The 16,508-nt window shown below is 40.8% G+C and overlaps 2 protein-coding genes across 6 annotated transcripts in view; one reads left to right on the top strand and one right to left on the bottom strand.

The window, feature by feature from the left end:
- Positions 1 to 9,890, top strand: part of LOC128889812 (microtubule-associated protein Jupiter) — a 53,766-nt gene extending 43,876 nt beyond the window's left edge. For 3 of the 4 annotated variants that reach the window (XM_054147810.1, XM_054147811.1, XM_054147809.1), the window contains exons 2-5: positions 3,257 to 3,657; positions 5,223 to 5,246; positions 6,623 to 6,706; positions 8,013 to 9,890. In XM_054147810.1, the coding sequence (XP_054003785.1) occupies positions 3,257 to 3,657; positions 5,223 to 5,246; positions 6,623 to 6,706; positions 8,013 to 8,194 (691 nt within the window). In that variant the 3' untranslated portion in view covers positions 8,195 to 9,890. The remainder of the gene's footprint in view (positions 1 to 3,256; positions 3,658 to 5,222; positions 5,247 to 6,622; positions 6,707 to 8,012) is intronic. The other variant, XM_054147812.1, reaches the window with a different exon arrangement.
- A 264-nt stretch (positions 9,891 to 10,154) lies between these two features.
- On the bottom strand, positions 10,155 to 15,757 carry LOC128889781 (probable DNA mismatch repair protein Msh6). 2 transcript variants are annotated; one of them, XM_054147751.1, is made up of 21 exons: positions 15,464 to 15,757; positions 15,140 to 15,316; positions 14,980 to 15,071; positions 14,851 to 14,913; positions 14,571 to 14,771; positions 14,363 to 14,497; positions 14,167 to 14,302; positions 13,820 to 14,100; positions 13,628 to 13,753; positions 13,470 to 13,551; positions 13,213 to 13,400; positions 13,049 to 13,143; positions 12,838 to 12,993; positions 12,607 to 12,764; positions 12,443 to 12,531; positions 12,084 to 12,374; positions 11,787 to 12,002; positions 11,531 to 11,710; positions 11,287 to 11,464; positions 11,058 to 11,209; positions 10,155 to 10,999 (listed from the first exon to the last, which is right to left on the bottom strand). In XM_054147751.1, the coding sequence occupies exons 1-21, from the start codon at positions 15,588 to 15,590 to the stop codon at positions 10,742 to 10,744; spliced, it is 3,381 nt and encodes a 1,126-aa protein (XP_054003726.1). In that variant the 5' UTR covers positions 15,591 to 15,757; the 3' UTR covers positions 10,155 to 10,741. The 2 variants fall into 2 exon arrangements, with proteins under 2 accessions (XP_054003726.1, XP_054003725.1); XM_054147750.1 differs by having other exon boundaries at positions 14,851 to 14,916; positions 15,464 to 15,756.
- Between the last annotated feature and the right edge of the window lie 751 nt (positions 15,758 to 16,508).

Raw genomic sequence — 16,508 nt, 5'->3', positions numbered from 1 at the left:
GAGCGTCCCAATTTCGCTCCATCAGCGTTTACGACTTGCAAAGTAGATGATTGTGTTCTATTTTCAACTTTTTTGTTGTTATTAATTGGTGCGTGAGAATCTCGACCGATGGTCTTTGGTTATCTTCGGTGTCATCGTACTTTCGAGGATGGAATTTTCAATGCATTGCGGGCGTTTAGCACAGTTTACGGTGCAGAGGGGGACATAGTCGCCGTCATTCGCGAACGCTAACGATTATTATTTTCGAAAGTGTCCTGATCCACTTTTCACGCCGCCTCTCGGGCCTACCAGGATCCACGCATCCGCTTATTGTCGTTTTGCGGTTGTTTAATGCAAGAAAAGAGCAACCCAGTTGGTCGAGTGTACTTGTTGGAATAAATTAGCGTAATACAGGCCAGCGTCAATATTGTGCGTTACGCGGAAGATACTTTCGTTGCTATAGACGGACCTCGATTTGATCTGGCTTTCTTTCTATGAGTGCTTGCTTTTCTTTAAGGAATGCAAATTGTTGGGCTTTTCAGAATAGAGGCTTTGGAATTCTTGGAATTATTTAATTGTAGCATAGCTACAATAAAATTCTTCAAATGCGCGTAGCTTGAATCCTCTATCATTAGCAGGAACATTGCTGCATAAGTTTGCCAGGTTTTGATAAATCATAGAAGTTTACATGGATTCGGTGGCTATTCGCGAGGAGCACCGTGGTTTTACAAGCGTTAGGCGTTACGTGTTACTAGCGTGTACGGTGAGTTCAGCAACCGGGGTCACAGCCCACACGGTGTGCACGGAAAGTCAAGCAAAATCCACCGCGCAGCAGGGATCATAATGTGGCATGGGAAACGTCGGAGGAAACTGGTAGATAGCACCAGGAAGTGCCTGGAAAAGGTTGAAAAATGAAGACGAATGCTCGATTCCTACTGGTTCAATTCGTATTTCAAAAGTCGAACAAAAGCACCAACCTGGTCTCAATAAATCATAATTGTTCCGTTTGTTTAAGTAAATCTGTTGTTGGGCTCGGAAGCAATTTATTAGAGGCCCTATTCAGAATTCCTTACATTTAATTACTATGGCTCGAAGCTTCCTCCTATTTATCTAATAATCCATTTGTAAGGATGTACACTGACTCTTATTCTTCGCGAGGTCGATGATATTCAGCATTCGAGCCATGAAGCGATGACTAGTCATGTCTATGGGACATTGTCTTTGCACTCGATCGATATCGCGACATTAACTAGTTAATAGCTCGCGCTGGAGGACCTCTTATCTCCCGCGTCAATACATTGCGCGTTAAAGCCAGGCGCCTCGTCGCAGATAATTGAAGACGCGTCGCCGTAACGCGTAAAACAGGTTGACGGTCTTATTAACGCGAGCGGTGGTACGCTCGGCGTCGAAAGGAACACGCAGAGGCGTCGCTATACGTCATCCAGCATATTTCCCGGCGCGCCCATCCTGTCCCCTCCAGGACTCTTCGCTTCCTACGGTCGATTGATTATCCTCGTTATTTACTCCCCCATCTCTCCACGGAATCATACGTGGGCTACAGACGGGCGAATCTCTTATCTGAACACCAATTTTTGGTTGAGGAAGGTCCAGAGTTAATATTATTATTAAACCTTAAAAGTCAATTTCAACAACAAACTGATTTACATTCATGAGTTCAACGAGTGTAAACTCACTCGAACGACGAGCCAAACGTTCAGAATAAATTGCTACACGGTTTTTCCATACATCGTCTATTATTCCAAGGAAGTGTAGCCTCGTGTCTGATTAGATACCTGCGTTTAGACGTCCTCTGTCGGTCGTGGAGGACTTCCTGGATTGCCAAACCGTGACTTTTCCATGGCGGTAATCTGGGCCGTCAGATCGAGCGGTAATCGGACGATTAAGTTCAATGTTTCGTTATTGGTCGAATTAGCCACTAGCGGCGAGTTTTCAGCGTTAAACGGAGCGCGGATTAAACGCGTTGTCGGCATGCTCGTTGAACATCGAACTTCCTCGAGTCCGCGTTTCCATCAAATCACGTTGGACGTTCAATTATCCGCGACACCGTAACGAGGAAGCGTTGATTTATCGCCCAGCCGATGAAATGTGCGCTATGATACGTCCCCCCGAGACGGAGCGATCCGCGGTCCTCTCGTTAATTAGAGTGGAACGATTAGTTGATCGATCGCGAGTTAACGAGTTCTTGCAGAGAAACATAAGTCGACACGTGATTACTTTGCGATTACTTTCACCTAATCATGCCTTACTTGGACGTACTTTTAGACTTTCTAAAAATCCTTTTTTCCATTGAGTACCAAATATAGCAAATATTCCAGCAGAAAATTGCATTCAAATAACGCGTTACATTAAAAAGAGCCAACGTTTGGAACAAGAGTGACAAAACTTTCTGAAAATAGCATCTCTCGTACTCGGTCGTAGTAATCATGAAATCCACCTACTCCAAAATTTACCTCCTTATCTGATCGTGGCAATTTCGTCTACCTTAATCATGCGCGGAATCGTCACTTTGTAAAGGGTTGAGAACCTTCGTTTCCCTACGTGGGGTTCATGACTCGTCCCCCACGGCGGAAGGACTCGATCCAATTTGCTCGATAAATCTGCGCTGATTTCCACGTAACGAGGGTCGTGTCTCTCGGCTGGATGCGTGGCACGCGCTTTGTCGCGTGCGCGTTGCGTGGCCGCGGAGGGAAACGCCATAGAGTAAAATAAAAAGGAGGGGCCCAGGGTTTGCAGGACGACGAGTCGACGGCAATTAAAAGAATGGAATCCATTCTCCGCCTGGACAAACGACGGAGGAGGGGTGAGAGGCACGGTTTTGAAGCTCGCTCCGTTAGCAAGACGGTTCAATTAACGAAGAAGCCGCTCGTGCATGGTGATTTTTTAGCTCCCTACAGGGAAAAGAATAGCAGAACGTGAGCGCAGAAATGACTCATGCTGTTGCGCTATAAATCCCGATTGATACGCGAGAATAACAGGGATATTTCATTGTTCTGCGTATTGGTTAGCTAAGGAGTGTCCAATTTCGCGCGCAATGATTCATACAATTCTTATATACAATTGTTTCGTGCATTATTCAATTTAACGCCACGTGAAATATTTTTGCTTTCAATTGCAAAAAGTTTCTTTCTTAAGACTAGTAATTTGCTCGCTTGATTACAATAGAAGTAGGTATAACTGCAACCTCGATAGGTTTAGTGTTAAATCTGACCTATACGACCATCATCACTTCAACTAATGTTCGATTTTCTTTTTTCAGGGTGTTGAAACCCCCTGGTGGTGGAAGCAGCGACATTTTCGGAGCAGGTCCCGACGAGACGAGCCCCCGCCGCGTCAAGAACCACAACCAATCACAGCTAGGCTCGGCGTTGTTCGGCGACGCTCCGAACAGCAACAACGGCAACGAAACGCCGCGCAACAAGCCCGGTAATGATTCATACAAACGCCTGTTTGGCCCTCCCGATGCCCCACCCACCACCCCAAACGCGAAAAATCATATGCGCAGCAATATCTCCCTCAGCGGGGAGTCTTCGGCCTCGTCGGCGTCGTCGGGCGCCTCGACGTCGCCCGCGAAGAGCACCGCCAGCTCGGACTCGATCGCGGGCGTTCTCAACGGATACACGGCCAGCAATGGCAACAACCTGACCAACGATATCACAGGTAAGGTATTTCTTTCATGCAATTTCCTCGGCTCCTCCTTATGTCGAAAGGATATACTTGTTCGTTGTCTGGTCAGGTGAACTAGTGTACGGTGCGAGAACGCGATGGGGAAACGCGGCTTCTTACGAGTTTGCGCGCACGGCTCTTCATGCACATCGTACCTCGTTTAACGATTTGCCCGGCGATACGGCCGACCAGCACGATCACTCAATGTTCGAGCAGCTTCGACCGGGAAATCTTTACGATTGGCTCTGAGAAAGAATCGACTTGATCGAATTGACGAGAAAGAATGTGACTCGCTTGTTTAGGTTGATCCATGAGTAAAACTCCGAAGGACCTTTTTTTAATATTTCCAAGACACAGTTTTCTCATAAATAGCACAGACATGTTAAGAAATGCTAGGTACACACAGAAGGTGGGCACTTTACTAGAAACACCTGTGGAATATGCTCACGTGATTGGTGAAGGAACTTCCATGACACACCTACCCTCTAACTTTCCTGCTTATTATAGGTTCATGGATCTAGTTCCTGTGCAGTATTTTTGTACTTCCAAGACACAGTTTTCTCATAAATAAAGTTTAAAAAATAATTGAAAAATTTTCAAATGAAAGTAAAACCATCATGGTCCTAAACTCGTGAGCTACTCACTCCCATCGCTATTTATCAACCTAAAAGAACCTCTATCGAACCCTTACATGGGTGGAGTCGATTCTTTCTCCGATACGATTACAGTTTTCTCCTTCTCCACGCTGGTTAAATAAAATCTAGCTTTTTCGCCCTCTTGGAACTTGTCTCGCGAATCATTTTTCCATTGTCGAATTTGTTGTTCTTTCAACGATTGCCAAGAGTCGCGCAATCGCTCGAATTACATACGGAAACTCGCACTGTATTCGACCAACCTTGAAATATGTGTCTGTGTGTCGCAGGCTCTTTTTCGGTATTAACGTTGATGCACTTCTCTATCGATTATCGATGACGGAGAATTGTTGAAATTAGGACACCTCTGCTACGCTTCTTCTCGTGCACCAGCACTCGCGGCGATTGTGCTCGATGATTCGCGAGCAAACGATCGATCACGAGCCGTTGGCTCTTTCTCGAGATCACGAGCTCGGTTTCTTTACGTATGCACACCTATCCCTTGATCTACAAGGATCGAAATCGTGGCTTTTTGCAGGAGAAAATGTATAAATAAATGGAAAGGGATCGTTTAAACTGTTGTTTAATTAAATTCATTAATTCCAACGTAGAGTGAAATAAAATACAAATAGAAAATAAAAAATATCAGTCCATTCGTGAAATTTCAGTTGCTAACAAACTGTTATAGCTTCGATATTTAGCATTCCTCTAGTTTGTTGCCGACGACCACAAAGTTTGAATAATCATGTAAATGGGGGACTAGGTGTGTATCTATATAACAGCTTACGAAGAAACGAACCGAGGAAACGTAAAACAATTCGATCCGCTTCCTTTTTGTCGGTCTGTGGAGCTAGCGAGACACGAACGAACTTTTTGTAACTAATCATGACTTTCACCAAGTCATCCTCTTGAATTGTTCGCAAGCAGCTTTTAGGAGAATCAAACGATTTCGTAAGTGTGCAACGAGACACATTCAAGTAGATGACACGACACTCATCTCCCACACATTCTTATTTGATTGAACAGAGCTCGCGTTTACTCTCGGGAGACATGTACATATATCGTTTCACGATTTCCATTGTTTTCCATTGTTTTTTTAGTTCAGTTTCGCGTAGACTCGTAGAAACGTCAAAGATATTGATTTTACGTTAACGAACAATTTAATACTCGAAACTTTTTGGTCGATGGACGTTTTCTGATTCACAACAGGGCCTGCCACGATAATAAAAACACATATTTTGAGTTAGTCGTGAATATTCTACCTGTTATGTTAAAATCTAATCACTGCAATACACCTCCCCCGCTTGCGACAAGTAATTCTCATCGGTTTCTCTCGCGCGAAACTTTCGAAGCACAGTCGATTTTGTTCGAGTTACATTGACTTAAATTAAACGCATCCCAGTAACTGTTTATTAACTTTCGTTTCGTTCTTGTGCGAGTGGCCGTCAAGTAATCAGCCATGTTTGTTTACCTCGATTTTTTTTTTTAAATGTCTAACATACGCGATTGAACCATGTCGACGATTGGTTAATAGGACGAATTTGTTAATAGACCTTGAATTGTTTCTATGATTTCACCAAGACTGACGATTGCCTGGGTTTGACGTGTGACGATTTCGTGAATTGTGAACAGTTTGAGAACTACTAGCTGACCACTTCTCCCTACCTTAACACTTGTTCATTCTCATTGTTATTTTGATTCGACAGAGCCCTATTGTGTTTGCTTTTTGCTTGCCATATTTCATACAAGTAGAATATAGTATAGTACACTTTGTTTCTGTCTTATTTTTCTATCTGATTTCTCTAGCACAAACGTGTCCAAGGTACCAAGCATTAATCAGTGGGGTATTCCATAGCAACCATGTTGATTTGTTTTCAAATACACGCATTCTACTCGACGAGAGGATACTAAATTTTCGTAGTACCTTCCATCATTATCTATATACACAGACTGTTATTTTTTTGTTACTACTAAAGCTTCTCCAATCCTCAATATCTTCACCAATTTGTCCCTAAAAAGATATCAGAGACTTCCTAGTTTCTTCGAGCCCCTTACTCCTCTAGTCGAGTAACCTAGAGTCCATCTTGACCTCGAATCAACTGATTATCGATATCCCTGAAAATGGGGATGCATCTTGGACCAGTCTGTGCGAATACTTGCGCGTGCACTAACACAATTACGGTTGGGTTACGGTTGTGGGTTTTGCTACGGCGTGTCGGTGCATGGGGGTGGTGGTGGTGGCGAATTCTGGCGCGTGTCGCTTTGCGTGCACCGGGCTGTGAACTGTCGTCCTCTGTGCCTTTCTACCCGCTCGAAAACCCTGGCAGGTGGATCCTGCATTTCGCGCAACCCGGTCACCGGAGACGGAGTTATCGTGACGCCTATGAGGCGCAGCGCACGAAGGTGTCGAGGTAACGTGTGCCACTATTTTTCTCATTTATAAGCAACGCCCTCTTTCAGCCCTCGAACCTTCCAATTTCTCTGCGTCATCGTCCATTACCTTTATCGTGCAAATTAGGTAATTAGGCACATTTAACGTGTTACTTTGATCACAAAAAGAAAGAATATAAAGCTTGCAAAGTGTTTTAATAATCTTTTTCATTTATAATTTGTAATACAGTTAGTACTATCGTCGATTGCCCAGTGCCGATGTTCCGTCCAATCTCCACCCACTAGTTTCCATCTTCCTGTTCTAGAATTGCTCGAATCTCGACTCTACCAACCATTATTAAAAATGAATCCATTCTTCAAAAAAAAAAAATACTTTGAATGACGATTCGAGCAATTCTATCCCACCCTTTCATAGGTCAACATATAGTCTGTAATAGGACGGTAAGTTCATGACCACGTGGTAGAAGATTGCGTGTGTTGTATTGCGTAGCCTAAACGGTAGCTCTCACGAGATAAATATGTATATATATATACATACAGTGTTTCTTATCAGTGCATCGAACCAACTGGTCGTTCCTAACGATTTTATGCTTAAATTGCCTGTCGAGTTAATTACCTGCGTCCCTGTCCCCATTTCGGTCGTGCAGATAAAAGTAGATAAAAAATCAAGGGTCTGAGAAAATCAGCATGCCATGTTTATTTTATTTTTCTCCCGTGAAATCCTTGATATCTCTATGACAGTATTATAAGCTCCTATCAGGCGTATGAGAACGCGACCGCGACCGCACGTTGCAAAAAATTCGTTTCTCAACGCTGTCGCGGTGAACTGGTTCGTGGTACACGTTTTTTTTTATACGTCTGATGAGTAATTGCATGCGGTGTAGAATCGATCTCCTAGGATCGAAATCATAGCAACGAGAAGAATCAGGAGAATCACGAGTACAAGAGGTGGATCCTTCGAGCTCCAATGATCAAAATACTCCTAACAAACTCATTTTGTGTAATAGTGCCTTAGAGAGAGAGAGAGAGACGCTGCAGTTGCTTCGAAAGATGCTCGACTGCAGAACTTCGTTACTTGGCACTCTGAATCCTTCAAGTACGCGTTTATCATTTTTTGGTGTACGTGAAGGCAATGCTTTTAAGCAGAGTCAGAATACGAAAGAATTCATCATCGAAAAGAAAGATGTTCACCGTCGACCCCCTCAGCCGCGAGCATCTTTCAAGCAATTGCTGTAATTCGTGTTAACCTTTCATGCATCGAAGGGAAGAAGGAAAAGGTAACTTGTTCGAGTATGTTCGTTTTAAGAGCTTAAGTGTTCTTCGCAGATGGCAATCCGGTGACTGGAGCCGGTTACACGGAATCACAGAACAACGGGCCAGCCGTGCAAAACGGAACATCCAGCTCGAACTCCAGCGTCGGCGAGAAATCGAACGACTCGTCGCCAGCCGCGAAGGCCCCGGCCCGCGGACGAGTCCCACCTGGCGGATACTCATCAGGACTCTGGTAAAAGTCTGAATCGGGATTAACCGCTCGTCGGCATCCTCCTTTCCGCGTCGTTCACCCTTCCAGTGTCCGAAAATTCCAGACGAATCAGTCCCCGAGCTAGGACCAGTCTAATACGAAAAAGACTGACGACGACGTTCCTTCGAGCAAACCCACGATTCACTCTTTCGTTCGAAATTCATTCTAAAGTTATTTTCATTTCTATTGTTTGTCGTTTTATGTTCGAGATGTTGTTCTAGGGCGATTCTGCATCGAAGGAGCGAATTTTCAGCCGAAAAGAAGACGGATGTACTCCTGGGAAGCACGAAAAACGACTTTAGGGACGTGGAGTCTCCCGATTGGTGGATTGGCGTTAGTTTCCTTCCACCAACTGGAAGCCTGGCGTAGTCTTTCGCGCTCCTCGGTGTACTGTTTCCAATAGAGCCGTTCATTGTGAAAGTGGTGTCAATCTACAGACAAAAATGATCTTATGTCTTTTTATTTACATTACCTAAAGGCCTAATAGGGTTACAAAAACCACATGTACACTACAATTACTTTAAAAAGCTCGATCACCCCAAACGAAGATGGACTTATCCCACTTTCACAAGGAACAATTCCTTTAATTCCTAAAACAAAATCAAAAGAGCATTCGTTTTCTGCCACAATATGTTCATATAACATATTTCATTCATTTGACTGGAGATTTGCTTTCTCAAGCAAATTATCAAGGATCGCCCTCCAATGTTCGCAAATAGGTTCGTGTTTTGTTTATTCGTTTCCGTTGTGTTGTTGTATTTATTATCCTCTGTTGGAAATTGGTTTCACGACGATCGGCAGAATTTGTGTATCCACTAATTGCAAGGGTACTGGAAGGGCCGACGACACGGAGGGAGAGAGGGTCACGCAAAACCGAGAGAAGAAGAAGAAGAGCAATGTCCATCCCTCGACGGTCGAATCTTAGGTCCTGTTCGCCGAAACGGGTATTAAATAGTCGTTCAGTTTTACGAAAAAAGAGCATACTTCCCCTTCTCAAGAATCCTCGTTACCCGCAGTTTTGTAAATGCGTAACTCTTAAGATAATAAAATAGTACTTTTTGTTTTTTGAATCACGATCAAAACGAAGGAGAGAAAAAAAAGAGAGGAAAAAATAAGGGTGTAAGATAACAATTGAAACGATGCCCTATTTTCGAGAAATTTTGCCCCCTCCCACTGCCACGTTCGACCGTGGTTTGTTTTGTCTTGAAAGGCACCTTTCTAATTAAACCGATACCGTGTCGATCGATATCGGTGGATCTTGAACCGTTAATCCGACGTTTAGAACGCTTGGGAAAAGGAAAAAGAATGAGGAGAGCGGAGAGAGACAGAAAGACAGAAGAAAGTAACTTTTGGTTCGACTTGGTTCGATAGGTAAATCCTTTAAAAATTCTGAGACGCGATATATAACTCTTCCTACGAAGAAGAACGGCCAGGTGACAACGCTTCTTAAAATTAGGCGGCTATCGATTGGTATTTTCGATAGGGAAACATACTAATTGATGATAGAAAAGGAATTTAACGCGAACGTCCAGTTAGAAATGAGAGAAAAAAAAGAGAGAAAGAGTGAGAGCGCGCTCGACAGACATTTAATATTTAGATAACGTTCGATTGAAAACCTCGGAATTGTACATTAGAAGTAGGCATATGTTATTCGAAGAAAATAAAAGTACATCCTTGTAACCCATTAAAACAGTCAAGTGCTTTCTTAATTTCCGTGCCTTTTTAATCGTATATATAGTTTTTCTTCTGCATGAACGGCATGCGCGAGTTAGGAAGAGAGAGAGAGAGCACGGTTCCTTTTTTTTATTTTTGTTTAATCGTTGATAAGAAACGGCTTTTTGCGCACTGAGAAGCGTATATTCATATTTACGCAGAGATACGACTTGCTAATCATATGTAGTAAGTGACTACACAAATATTCATACCCGCTCGATTTACCAACGAGCTCTCTCTATTTATCGCTCCGCATCCTTACGGTCCTTGAATAATATAAAGAAAAACAAAACAAAAAAAAAAACAAAAAATATATAATTCTATCGGATGTAACGACGATATATTCGTTTAGAAAAACTTCACTCCCCCGCTTATTCTTTGTTTCACGATATATTAACGCATAAGAATTGTATTTATTTCACAGCAGGACTCGTGCACGCACGATTTTTTTTACGTTTTCGAGATGAAATTTTATTCGTCGTTTGGTGTGAGTAAAATTACATTGTTTGTATATCGCATCGTATTCGTCATAAGTAGCCCTTTTGTACTCTGGCATTAATTAATAAAATTTTGTAAGCAACAACCGCGTCTCGTTTACTCTCGTGACTTCTAGGTAGTCTTTAAGGTTGTAAGGAGAGGAACAAACATACTCCTTTAATTCGTTCAGTTCATTTTATTATCAAAACTAGCTTGTAATATCAAACAATACTCGTAAAATACAATGAGGTATAATAAATATATGAAACGATCAAGCGTAATATTGCGATGGAAATTTAATAATGAATTATGTAATCGCGATCGATTAACATTTTCGCAGATTTTACATTGCAGCGATGAGGTTTCTTATAGCTGATCCGTCCGCTTTACATAAAGCAGCGAAAAAGTGTTTGTAATTGGTCTCCTGCTCGAGCCTTTTTGAAATTTCGTGCGCCCTGTTAGTGATTACGGATGGCACGCCGGCTAATCGAGCAGCATTGAAACCATATGATTTTGGACAAGCCCCTTCGCTGAGTTTATACAAGAATGTTACCGTTTCCTGTGTTATTTTATCCTCTTCCTCGTTCTCTACCATACACGCCTATAAACAAATGAACGTTAAAAAATTTTATTAAACAATCGTTAGAGATTTGACGTACCATATGAGCCAACGTAACGTCCTTGTTATTTTTGTAATCTTCTACCAGAGAATGATAATGCGTCGAGAATAATGTACGGCATTTTAATTTTGTAAGCGCGTTCACGACCGATGCGGCTATCGCTGTGCCGTCATACGTTGATGTCCCGCGACCTGTGAATGCGCACAATACCATAGCACGAATACTTTCTTAATTGCATCGTTAGGGCTATAATTAAACGTTTCCTTACCTAATTCATCCAACAAAACTAACGAGTACGGCGTGGCGTGTTGCAATATCGCGGCGGTTTCGGTTAATTCTACCAAAAATGTACTTTGACCAGCCAAAATATCATCGTTCGCTCCCAATCTCGTGAAAATACGGTCCACTATTGTTAAACGACAAGAACTTGCCGGAACATAACTTCCCTGTAAGTGACAAAAGTTTAGCTTCGGTTTGGTATATACCATTCATTTTACAAGAATAGAACGTACTATTTGTGTCATTATCGTAAGAAGCGCGACTTGGCGCATCAGCGTCGATTTACCACCCATATTTGGTCCAGTTAGAATTACGAAAGTAGCAGAATCACCGATTCCCAATGAAGTATCGTTAGGTATGAAATTATCCGAAAGAATACATGGGTGTCGGCCGTCTTTTATGTCGATAAATATCTGTTAAGACACATTTAAATTAGTATCGATACATTAGATTTCTTTAAATAACGTAGCGAAATCGTATAGATATTACGTTTCCATCCGCGCCATCGTTGACTTCCGGCACGCACATGTCACCGCTGAGGGCATATTCTGCTAGGGAAATTAGAACGTCCAAGATAGATAAGTTATAAACGGCAGTACTCCACATGTCATACTTCTCGCCAAACTGCGCGAATATTCTTCTATTTAGATCTTTCAATACTTTATTCTTCTGTTCCTCGGCGTTTATTTGCCTGCTCAGAAGTTCCTGACGAAGGTTAATGCAATTAATGGAAGCCAAGTAGTTTCAAATACTTTACGCTCGGGTTATCATTGAGAGAAATAAAACCTTTGCCTCAGCGGTATAGTAACGTCTGTATCCTTTTCTCTGCGACTGAAGTTCGTATCCACTACCAACTTTCTTCACTTGCGACTCTGGAATCTCGATCTGATAGCGTTTCTTATCCGATCCGTGAAAAGTTACTTTCACGCCAAAATGTTGTCTTTGCTTTTCAAGATACCGTTCGAGATCTTTCTTTATGTCTGCAAGCTCCATTAAAACGGAATCGTATTCGTCGTCGACTCCTTCCTTTGGAACGATGCATCCTTCTTTTTTGGCTTCCTCGTGATTGAACGCGGTCTGAAATACATGTTGCAAGATAATGTCTTGCTTAATAACTACCATTAAAAAGTAATAGTATTAATTACCTCGAAATAATCTAAAGTTTCTCTTAACGAAGGAAATTCGCCATCCGGTTCTAGCTTAATGCACCGACTTATCAAGCTACTGTTGAAATCTAAACCACAAATATTTGATCACGTCCATTAATCTGATTAATTTAGCTATTATTAAGCCCGAATAAACTGTGTACCTTCGAATAGGGCGACTACTTTCAAGACCTCCTCGAAACCGCTTAGGATATTAGTGAAATCTAGAATCTTCCTTTTCGAATACGTGTGACCTTCGAACATGATAGCTCTGCCATCAGGATGATTGTTCATTTTTGCCGAATTTCCATGACCATGAATTCTACAATTACGCGTATTAAATATTCATCGCAAACAATGATTTATTTTATTCGTTAGCGATGATTCCGACTCACTTGCTTAATAATCTTTCGAGATCTGGAAGTCCAGCCAGTATGCTACGAGCAGTTTGCACCGTATCTGAACGATCTATCAATTCTTGTATAGCTTCCTGACGTTCGATTATAATATTTTTGCGGCAAGACGGTCGACAAATCCATTCGCGTAATAATCTATAACGAGTTTGATTAAAGAAATACGGAATGATTAGTTTTACTTAAAACATACCTTTTCCCAAACGGGGTACAACAACGATCCAATGTTTTCATTAGGGAGCCTTCACCAAAAATTCTCAAGTTGTTAATAGTGATGGCGTCCAACACCTGATAACAATAAATATTAATTTACTCGTGTAATATTATGTACGTGGTTAGGCGACATTCGTGAAGTACCATATTATTTGCAAATTTAGAAGAAGTGGCGATTTCAGTTGAGAAATCCGGCGGAACGTACGATTTGAATCGTCCCTGAGCCAACAATTGTTGCTCGAGTAAATATTCTTTGAGCAGATAAACGCATCCTCCCAAAGCATGCACCGCTAACTCTTTATCATCCGCGGGAGTTAAACCTAGAGTGTCATCTGAATAAAAACAAATAAATACATGTTAATGATAGTAAAACTTTATACGCGTAAAATGTAAGTATTTACTTTGATTAAGGTATTTCTGCAAGCCAGTAGGCCATGAAAACCCAGACTCTGGCTTCATGAAGTACTCTCCCTCGTGAAGATTCTGTAAGTCGTGAAAAAGACCCGTATAGATAAAATAGTATATTAAAAATGTTGAAAGATAACGATGTTACGCTTACTTTTAACGTAGTTATGGATGACCAAAATTGAGTTTCACGGAGGAGTGGTTCTTTGATACATGCTGCTAAAGCATTATTCAAAATTTGCAATGTTTTTTGAGACAAATTACCGCGTTCATATACAACCTGAAATATGATAAATGAATTTAAACTTGACCAATCTGAATAAATGCGTAGTGGATCGGAACTTACGTGAACGGGAGGATAATGGGCAAGTAACGTCAATATCCTAGAATTGCATTGGTCATCTTCAAATTGCCCAAGGTAAAAGTCTCCTATTGTGGTATCTAAGAAGCACACTCCGTAATGAGACGTGTTTGAACCAGGTGAACATTTTTCAACAAGAGATAATAAGTAGTTTGAATTCGGTGTTGATGCTTCTACATCTAATGCAGTGTAGACTCTTGTACCTCTGGTGCTTATTTGACAAATTTCTCGTTTTACAACTTTGTCAAACTTTGTTGGTTTAGCCACTGTAAATACCATACACAGAACTAGGTCATATCAAGCTCAAGGTAATATTATTTTTAGTATCTTACTTTTATTACAACGTTGCGTCATCATCTCTGGATTCTCTGTCTGTTCCACTCTAGCTACTTTGTACCCTCTCTCTATAAGGCTTCCCGAGAAACGGCCATACCCGATTTCGGGAAACCCAGAATGTGCGAATTCTCCCTGTAATCACGTTTATTTTCATACCTCCGTAATTTTTGCGAAAAACTTCGAGGTACTTACGCGCATATATGTAAGATTAAGCTCCTTGACTCCAGTGACAGCATCCATGTGGTACAACTCATAAAACTTTCCTACTTTAAAGAAGAGAACGCAGTCGAAATGTTTGCTTTTCAATTCCCACCACTGTCTCATTGCCTAGAAAGATTTGTTACAGAAAATTCAATGCCATATAGCAAATAGCTGAATGAAATTACATTTGCAATCTTACAGGGGTTTGTTGAGTCAAAAATTCTGATGGAACATAGACAGTTTTTGGATCATAATCTGGGTCACTTGGAGACTTTTTCTTGATATCTCTTATTTTATTTGGTTGAAGAAAATCATATTTTAAATGTGGCCAGGACTCGACAGTACTATTGTTTGATCCCGAGCCTTGACTTTGTTGTGATACTTTGGACTCTTTCTTTTCCTAATGGAAATTAATTTGAATTGATGGAATTAGATACGAAATAGTCAAGAATAAAAACAATGTGTAACTGTTAGCTTACTTGGGTAACTTTCTTTGACCCTCCTTGACGTCTTCTACCAGGGCCAGATGGTAGCTTCCTTTTCTTCTGAAATTAACTTTGGATTAAGTAATCAAAATTCTGTATTTTTAAGCAGATATATTTTTTTACCTCTGGTGTTTCTTCTTCACTCTGTGTTTGTACTTCACTTTCAGGGTCTCCCTCACTACCTGAATCAGATTCTTCAGATGCATCTTCTGCATCTAAATCAAAGTTAAATAACAATTACTCCCTTTCATTGGCAACTATTGATTTAAATCTTCAGACAAACCAGGTTTAAATTCATCCCCAGAGTCTTCTCCAGATTCTTCATCAGGAATGATTAATCTCCTTTTTTTTGCTTGTGCTGGTCTAATTGGTTTTTCTTCCGCTTCTTCTTCATCATCGTCTTTGTAAACTCTTTTTCGATCCTCACTTTTATTTTCCTTTCCTCTGTTTGGAGTTTTAACTACATAAAATATTATTCGTTTAGATATTTAAACCTTTATTGTTTGAATTACACTTTTATATTAATTACAACTTTACACTAAACAATAATACGTATTAATAATCTAACTCAATTAATTATTTCCATGTGAACTGTTTCACAATGTACCCTTGTTCCTTTGTTCCTTTGCCCTTTTTGGTGTTCCAGGTTTGTCTTCAGACACCGGTTTATTATTTGGTTGCTTGACAGTTTTCGGTGACGTAAAATAATTGTACAACGTATTTGTCTTAGACATAATTTCACTACTAAATAATACAGAAGTTGCAGTTACATAAAAGATTCTCCCTTTGAATCTCTTCCAATCTTTTCTCGAAATAAGAACGTTCCCACGAATGCATGGATGAATGGATCAAAATCGCGGCAAAACTTTAGCTTTCTCAAAACCATTCCAAATTGATTTCGTGTTCTTAAACGTATATTCATGCAGTTTCGCCATCTAGGGTTGAATAATAAGAACTATTTAGGACTCTAGTTCAGAATTAGTTCGATATTTCGACAACATGGTTTGCACTCTCCATTTCTAAAAAAATTCACATTTCTATCTGAACCATGAACGTAGATCTATTTTAACTACTATAGTATATAGTTAACTGGATATATAAATAACTATATATCTATTTTACCTATATATCTGGCACATTTCCCTTTCATTTCCTTTAATTTCCTCGCACATTTCTCTTTCATTTCCTTTCATTTCCTCGGTCATTTCCTTACATTTCCTTTCATTTCCTCGCACATTTCCTCTCATTTCCTTGCACATTTCCCTTTCATTTCCTCGTACATTTCCCTTTCATTCCCTTCCATTTCTTGGTACGATTCCCATTATTTTCCCTTCATTTCCCTTTAATAATATCCCTTCATTTCCTGGTACGTTACCTTTTAATTTCCTTACTACCCAGGCTACCTCCTAGCTTGTCACATGCTCCTGATACACAAGGTAAGTATGTTTTCCTGATACCAAAATGTAAATACCGGTCAGAATTTGATACGTATCAAAAATTCCTCGTGCCACCTCTTCGCATATCATGTTCTCCTGATACCAGTAGTAAACTGTGACAAAATCCGAAAAATCGGCTCAGCTTTGGAACATTATTGTATTTCTGAGAGGAGCGATTTGCAACATTGTTAAAGTTTAGAGCGGAGCGATTTGCAA

This window comes from Hylaeus anthracinus, unplaced genomic scaffold (assembly GCF_026225885.1).
Source record: "Hylaeus anthracinus isolate JK02 unplaced genomic scaffold, UHH_iyHylAnth1.0_haploid 11997, whole genome shotgun sequence".
Classification (NCBI taxonomy): domain Eukaryota; kingdom Metazoa; phylum Arthropoda; class Insecta; order Hymenoptera; family Colletidae; genus Hylaeus; species Hylaeus anthracinus.
This window is presented reverse-complemented; position numbering and strand designations above follow the sequence as displayed.